The 8729-nt window shown below is 43.9% G+C and overlaps 1 protein-coding gene across 1 annotated transcript; it reads left to right on the top strand.

The window, feature by feature from the left end:
* Window positions 1-3292: 3292 nt before the first annotated feature.
* On the top strand, window positions 3293-7399 carry LOC125531457 (the record flags this gene model as incomplete). Its single annotated transcript, XM_048695846.1, has 12 exons — window positions 3293-3452; window positions 3539-3700; window positions 3796-3939; window positions 4023-4177; window positions 4607-4876; window positions 4976-5106; window positions 5567-5684; window positions 5796-5888; window positions 5968-6045; window positions 6130-6217; window positions 7034-7086; window positions 7256-7399. Coding segments are annotated over exons 1-12 (1596 nt in total), but the record flags the coding sequence as incomplete, so codon positions are not given.
* Between the last annotated feature and the right edge of the window lie 1330 nt (window positions 7400-8729).

Below are 8729 nucleotides of genomic sequence, written 5' to 3'. Positions count from 1 at the left end.
AATTCATCGGATCTCGACAAACACACCGCAAAAGAAGATTACATCGAATAGATCTCCAAGAGAATCGAGGAGAACTTTGTATTGAGATCCAAAGAGAGAGAAGAAGTCATCTAGCTACTAGCTATCGACCCGAAGGGCCGAGGTAAACTACTCACGCATCATCGGAGGGGCCATGGAGTTGATGTAGAGGCCCTCCGTGATCAATGCCCCCTCCGGCGGAGCTCCGAAAAAGGCCCCAAGATGGGATCTCTTGGGTACAGAAGGTTGCAGCGGTAGAAATAGGGTTTCGTGGTGCTCCTGAATGTTTTCGGGGTATATAAATATATATAGGAGGAAGAAGTAGGTCGGTGGAGCAACGAGGGGCCCACGAGGGTGGAGGGCGCGCCCCCTGCCTCGTGGCCTCCTCGATTGTTTCTTGACGTCCACTCCAAGTCCTTTGGACCACGTTTGTTCCAAAAATCACGCTCCCGAAGGTTTCATTCTGCGAAACACTAAAATAGACAAAAAAACAGCAATTTGGGCTGGGCCTCCGTTTAATAGGTTAGTCCCAAAAAGAATATAAAACTGTAAAATAAAGCCCATTAACATCCAAACAGATAATATAATAGCATGGAACAATCAAAAATTATAGATATGTTGGAGACGTATCAAGCATCCCCAAGCTTAATTCCTGCTCGTCCTCGAGTAGGTAAATGATAAAAACAGAATTTTGATGTGGAATGCTTCCTAACATATTTCTCAATGTAATTTTTCTTTATTGTGGCATGAATGTTCAGATCCGAAAGAGTCAAGACAAAAGTTTAATATTGACATAGAAATAATAATACTTCAAGCATACTAACTAAGCAATCATGTCTTCTCAAAATAACATGGCCAAAGAAAGTTATCCCTACAAAATCATATAGTCTGGCTATGCTCTATCTTCATCACACAAAATATTAAATCATGCACAACCCTGATGACAACCCCTTTGGACCAGGCAATCACACGAGCACGGCACCGAGATTTGTTCACGAGGTTCACCGATGTGGCTACATTCCTGAGACATGACTATGGGCACTCCTCTCCATGACCCCGCTATAATACTGCACCCGGCCGCCCAGGACGCTAACACATGCCGTCGGTTTCCCGTGTGCCTATGTTATTATGTTGGCATAGGTTATATCGTCTGTCTACCCTCTCATTATATAAGAGGTCTAGGATACAAGTGTCCTATTAGGACATGACTCCATAATCCTATCTACACACCGTACGACTCATAGTCCAACTGTAACCTAACTTCCACAATAATATTCGACACAACTCTAACATGCCTAGTCCGAAAGTCTATCAAAACTTGCTGCTAAAGCACCAAGGAGCTTGCCCTCGCCATCCCTGGAAACGACCGAGGTGGCTCCCTTAGAGCATCTACAGCAAGACTTGGCAAATCTGGTCCCTTAAATGTCAGCGGGAACTAACCGGACATGCTTCAAATTTCCCTCTCCACATCCACGTACCTCATATCCGGCACCCTATATCCATACTACGAATGCAACATAAGAGCTACTCTACGTGATCAAACAACACACAACTAAATTTGGATCAAATGGACAACCAAATGCACATAAACGACCTGTACATCATCCAAAATATTATCGGAGTTCATCGCCGGACAAGTTCTTAACTTCAACAACTAAAAAATGATAATAAACATATGAGGAGGAGCATTTTCACCACTTCTTCGTCGGGCCTTTCCTCTTCCGGTCACCAGGTAGCTGTAGGTGTCCGCTGCTAGTGGAGGATCTTGGTCATTGAAGGAGGTGGAGTTGTGGTCGTTGCCGTCATCGGAGAGGACGATTAGCCCGTTCATCCGGCGGATGCCCCTGTCCTGCTATTGCTTCAACTTGGCCGCCCGAGCTGCCTCTGCCGCCGCCTCCTTCCCCTCGCCCTCCGACTACTCTATGGAAAGTCCGAGTACCTTTGCGTTCTTTCGCCGTATGCGGCGAGCTGTCGTCTCTGCTGTCGTGAGGGACTGGCGGTAGACCCAAGCGAGGGACACTCGTCCTCGTCGGACTCTGCCAGCATCCTGCGGCATTGCCTCTTGCCTCGTCCCTCTCCCTTGCGCGTTGCCTCTTGCGGCGGGCGGCACATGCCTCCGATTCCGGAGTGCGCATGCGGGCCAGCAGTGCGGGCACTAGCACCCACAATTGCCCGCGCAGAGCAGCAACCCGCGGGGGAAGGGAATGATGTGGGGCCAAGCAGATTGCGTTGGCTTCGTGGAGCTGCAGGCGGGTTGGGAGGGGCCAACTCCGGCGTCCGCGTTGTGTCGGCGATCTGGAGCTACCCCCGGTGGCCGCCTGGGACCGCTCGAAGGAAATGCGAGGGGTCAGCTCCTCCTTGGCGTCGAGGTCGGAGCTGGAGTGGCTGCCGGATCTCGACATTGTGTTGGATTGGATCGGATTCAGAGAGGGGAAATAAGAGGATGGAGCGAGAGAGGAGAGTGAGTGAGCTAGGACTCCGAGCGAGGAGCCAAATTAGGGTTTTTTGTGGGACAAGCATGGGGTCAGTGGTAGGCCAGGCCTCTCGGGTCCGGGTGTGCCCGATATCCGCCCTACATTTGGGTTGAGTATGAGAGACGTTGGACAACCCAGATGTTTGAGACCGATTTAAGATGTCTGGATGGATCATTTTTTGTGACCGGTGTCCCGGTCCGCCCATCTGGGTGTTTGAGACGGATTTGGATTCCAACTGTAGATGTTCTTATCATCATGCATGATAAGCCGACATCATCATTGACAGCAGCAATGTCTATAAGGCTAGTCATAGTGGGAGTAAGTTAGCTAGTAGCATAGCGTATTTCAAGAAAATTTTGCTTATATGACATGTAGTTAATGAGAAGTGGTAACATAATATATTACCATAACATAGCGCTTCCCAAGACATCATGAGTCTATAAGCTAATAAATAAAGTCCTCTATGACAATAGTACTATGTTATTTTGCATTACTATGACCAGCCTAATAAGTCAGCAAAAAGAGCGATCTTATAAGAAGAAGAAAATAGCGAACACCGCATCATCTTTGCGAAGTGCTCATACACTCTAGCTGGGCCGGCCGATTGACGCCGTGGTGGGGTCTATGGGCCAGGGTCTATGGGCAGCCCAGGTCGATTCCGTGACGGAAACAACACCGCATTACAGCACCCCTCGACGCAGTCGCCGGGCCAGTCTATATATACAAGAAAAATAAAGATTTGAAAGAAAAGGGTAAAGCACCCCTCGACGCAGCCGCCTCAATCCCCAAACCGTTGGAAGATGCCGAAGGCCGCGAGGCGGCACAGGAGGGAGGATCCGGACACGGACATGGAAGCCAGGAAGAAGAAGAAGAAGAAGACCAAGAGAAGCCTGGCAGAGGATCGAAGATTGATGTTCGCGGCCTTCGAGAGTGAAAAAACCCAACCCCAACCAAAATTAGGTACCCAGCCTCCCCTCCGCTTGATTCCCTTCCCAATCACGACATGAGTACTGGTGTTTACATTTTTCTCTACGTATTGTATGTAGATCGTGCGTACGACGACGACGCGGCCGAGTCCTCGTCGGAGGAATCCGCCTATCCACCCAGCCCTCTGCTCCACAGGCCCTACATCCCCGACGAACTAGCTGACAGGCCGGACATACGTGCCGCCTTCAAGCACGCCGAAGCCGAATACCGAGCAGATAAATGTATCGATCCCTCTTTTTCTCGCCATCATCATCCTCGTTACCAATACCAAGACACTAACCTAGCTATTTTCCCCCATCTTTATGTATGTATGTAGCTTGTCGGTTTGTCTTCACCCTGAATCGCCACTCTTCTCTTTCGTGCCTCTCCAAGGACCGAAGCATTCTTCATATCCGTGAGCCTGCAAAGGATGCCGTGCTTCTTGCCGCCGACTCTATCGTCAGCCTCTCGTCCTATCTCGGTATGTAACTAAACATGTACTTAACATTTCCCAAGACATCGACCGAGTGTTCTGACTTTCCGTTTGCTTTAATTTAATTGCAGATGATGAGCCGCTGAATAGGTGTTCTGGCTTGTGGATTCAACGGGATGACAGGAAGAATACTGCCGTGGTTTTGACGTCCGCGCATCTCATTCGCGCAAAGGAATACGACGAGTGGAAGAATGAGTGGACGGGTGAATATCATCGCGAGGCCGAGGTGAGCTTCTTAACATTAGTCCACTGTTCCTTTTATCTATCTTCTTCATGCACTAGTGTTTGTTTCTTTTTTCTTTCTTTCATCTCAAAATTTAATTGTTTGCAATGCCTCAATCGGACAGCGTTACCAATTAAATATGATTTCTATTCAATTTTTGTATAAGAAAATGAAACTAGGATGTACTCCCTCTGTTCCAAATTACACGTCGTAGAAATGGATGTATCTAGAACTAAAGTACATTTACATACATCCATACCTGTGACAAGTAATTCAGAACGGAGGGAGTATGTGTGTATGTATGTACACTCTGTACTTCAAATAATAGATTTGATTCGTGTGGCGTTTGGTTTTTCTACTTGCGAAAATGGCTTCATCCAATATTATGAAAATTCTATCAATGTGTCATAAATTTTGCGGTTGTCTTTCCAGGTCATTGTTCACTTGCTGGACGACACAACTGCAGTCGCCAGTCTCCTCTACCTGCAGGAGCACTACGAATTTGCTCTTTATGAGGTTCTGGTGGACAAACCGGTTCAACTATCCACTTTTAATGACAATGTGCACTCTGGTCAAGACGTTTTCCGACTTGGAAGAGATGGAAGTCTTGATCTAAGGATAACCCATGGTAGGGTGGAATACAAGGTTCCAATCCGTCATGAGAGATGTCACTACATGTATTTTTCCAATGATGAACATCATGTACGTACTCTGATTTAATTCTAACTTTATGTTTTATATTTAAATGTTGTTATTTTCCTAGTACAAATTACAATGTTTGTTATGGTTACTATGTTGTAGTTCCGTGACGATGGAGGCCCTGTCATTGACTTAGAAGGCAAGGTTGTGGGAATGGTTAACAATCAAATCAATGAGACCTTTTTACCTTCTTCTATATTGCACAAGTGCTTGGATTCGTGGAGAAAGTTGAAGTACGGCCCTTATTCTCAATTCCTTTTTAGTGTTATTAATTCAGCTAATGACTGCTTAACAATTACTGCATTTGAATGAAATTGCTGAAATATGATTCAGAAAAATCATTATGTGAGGCCTAGGTGCTATAAAATGTGTAACATCATAGAGAACATGTGTGTAGGTCACCTTATCGAATTTTGCGTGTTTTCCAAACTATTCTTATGCAGGTTATAGGAAACTAATTTGGTGTAAAATTTAGTTTTTCTACTTAACTTTGTGACTTGCTTTTTGAGCTTAATCCTCTTTTACGAAGGGCGTGAACTAATGGTCTTGTTATGGTATTAATTCTATAATGGTCTCATCTAAGTTTTGTGTGATACTCATTTGGTATGGATTCTAATGAATACGTTGTTTATTTTAAATATTTAACACAAGTTTGTAAGACGATTACAATCTTAACGGTTATATTTTTTATAGGTGCATCCCTCGTGCCCACCTTGGAATGACCTTTGCTTCCATCAAGCTTCTAGATCCTATCTGTATTGAGAGGATGAGGCGTAAGCATAACATTGCATCTGGTCTTATTGTTGAACAGGTATATATGTTGATGTTTAACATTATTTATTTTCACACTTGCTATTAGCTTTTCCTAAAAAATTCCTCATATGCATATTATGGTTTAATGATGGCCAATTAAACATTATAGGTGTCAAAAGAATCGAATGCTGAGAAACATGGAATCCGCAAGCGTGATATTATTGAACGTTTCAATGGAGAGTATATTTCTAATACAATTGAGGTAAGGTGTCTTAAGTAAAATGGAAAAGGGGTATTTTTTTATGTGACACTTTATGCTCTTGATTTTTGTAACTTGTTAGTTGGAAAAGATGTTGCTGGATATAGGCGGGGACCAATTTGTTCAAGCAAAAGTCTTAAATGCCGAAACAGATGTTCAGGTAAGTTAGTATCATGTTTTAACTATGGAATGCTTAAATTTATGTTGACCATAGAAATTGGAAATAATATTGCTGACTTTACAGATTCAAATATTTCGTGCCACGAAACTTCGCCGAAGAGTTAGAAACCTGACTGTAATTGTATCGGATTGTGGAGAGAATATCATAGAAGGTAACTATCTTATTAACGTAGTAGCTGATTTTCTTGTTATGATGAATTTAAGTTATTGCATTTCTCTCTTGTGTAGATTCAATTTTTCTTGTCCGCCAATTGCCCTAAGCCTTTCTTATAGTTTTTTTTGAATTTCTTGAATTCTTTCTGCCTCTTGCTTCATTGAATGTATAATGTGATAATCACCAATACACGTGGTGTATCTAATTGAACCTTGATGTTTTTATTTGTGTAGGCACTTACCCTATCACCGATGGCCTTTGATGGTCTTTGGAGATGAGTGAATTAACACATACATTTCGATAAATTGGTTCTTTCATGGAGCCAATGGAGTTAACCCGATGTGAATTATAGACATAAGTTTCATAGATTATGTATCCTCAGTCAAAAACTTAAGATTATGGTTATTTTTTAAATGTAATTCATGGAACGTGGAAGCAACATGGCTAGAGTAGAATCTAGGTACTTCTTCTGAGTTTTGTGAGACTCGTATCTTGTACAACTTAGATGATGGATTGAACTTTCTAATTGTGCTAGAGTGAAATGTTTGGCACAAGATTAATATATTTTACAGTAAGAATTTATATGTATGTGTAACAACAATACAGGAGCTGTTTGGGTGATAGCCCACAACAGGCCTACCAAATTATGAGCATTGACTGATGGGCTATTTGTTCGCTTGTATGTCACCCAAAACTTCTGATCTGAGCGAATATTTTGGTTGGCACTGCTAATTTTGCGCCCACAGTTGGCCGATTCCTGGTGGTGAATTCGCTTGCCAGTAATTTGGCACACCTGTTTTTTGTTTTTTGTAAGGCCTGCTGCAGGCGAAATCCAACGAGCACATAAGCTTTAGCTTTCTGCGCAGGGTAAAATGAATGGCCATCACGAGCTTTAATATTACATTTCCTGCTATTAAGGCATGTTATTCTTGTGCCACTAGGAGTTTTACAAATGCTATCACCCCCACCAAAACATGTGTCAATGGTCCTGGATCTGATGTACCATCACCTAGCCATCTGATTTACGAATTCATAGTCTGAAGATGCGATGCAGACATCGAGAGGAGTGTCGGCATTATCGATGTCATCTTCATTGACGTCAGGGAAATTTGCCTGGGCATTCAGAACTGAGAGGCTGATGCCAGGGTGCTGCAGGCTCAACTTCGGCGATCATCATCAGGTTCACTCGTTCTGGAAGCCAACATGCAGCCCACCAACATTTCATCTATGTTTTGCATTGTACAATGATAGAATCTTTGAAGACAAGTAACAATATTTGCCATTTGTGTGAACACATTCTAGCATTTTTATTCGTGTTTCATGTACACAAGTGTATTCTTATGTTGTCAAGTTTATACGTATTCGAATAATTTTTGTCAGAATTTACATCAAGTATAGATCAATGATTCTATATGGGGAAATACCAAAGTATTAGTACGTGACTCCTTGTCAAACCAGTGTGCCTTTCTAGCATTAACTTTGCAGAATCTTTTGGGTAGTACCCGCAAAATTGTTGTGAAGAGTGATAAGGGCATCTCCAACGATGATCCATAAATTTTCTCCCACATTCGTTCGTGGATAGTGGGAACCAGTCCGTGGACATGGATGCGGGAGGCCGCTATCCACACTACAAAAAAAATACACTTCCGTGACGATGCGTGTTTGTCACAGTAGGTCGCTTTTTTTGTCATGCATGTATATCCATGACAAATTTATGACAGAATCAAGATAGTCATACCTGTGCTGTCGTAGAAGTGTTCCATGACATTACCAAAATTATCATCACGGAAGTGTCCACTTCCATGACAATAAATCGCGCATCACAGAAGTGCGTTCGTTAAGGGTGACCGACACGTGACATCCACCGTAACGGAACGCTGTTAAGCTATCGGGTCGGGTTTTGGATCCGATAACCCGTTAACAGCCCCGACCAATGGGGATTTTTCACGTGTAAAATCATCATTGGCTAGAGGAAACACGTGTCAGCTCATCGTTGGGACAGATGTCATCCACTCATTGGAAAGAAGGCGCCTATGATACGTCGATACGTGGCACGGCCCAACAGTGGCCCATTCCTGTGAAAAGCCTGGCTCATTTGACTTGGTCAAAAGATGGTGGGCCGGCCCATGGAAAGCCTGTTAACGGCCTGTTCGCATATAGCCCATTTACAGCCCGCTAACCCAAGGCCCATTACGCCCTATCCGAATTAGGCCAAATAGCGTCATCTGGGCCGTCCAATAGATTCCAGCCTGTTTTCACTTCTGACCCATGTATAGCCCATGACATCTTTCGGCCCATATGAGGCCCTTTTGTAACTCTTGGCCCATTAGCGGCCCGTCCTGAAACTGGCCCGTAATGAACAGTGTATCACTTTACACCCATTAACAGCCCGTGGTGAAACTGGCCCGTAATAAACAGTGTATCACTTTATACCCATTAACGGCCCTTTATTCCGTTGGGCCGTCTCTAGCCCATGTTATCTTTCGGCCTTCTCAGAGCCCATTTATTCT

The sequence above is a fragment of the Triticum urartu genome, unplaced genomic scaffold (assembly GCF_003073215.2).
Source record: "Triticum urartu cultivar G1812 unplaced genomic scaffold, Tu2.1 TuUngrouped_contig_7137, whole genome shotgun sequence".
Lineage (NCBI taxonomy): Eukaryota > Viridiplantae > Streptophyta > Magnoliopsida > Poales > Poaceae > Triticum > Triticum urartu.
This window is presented reverse-complemented; position numbering and strand designations above follow the sequence as displayed.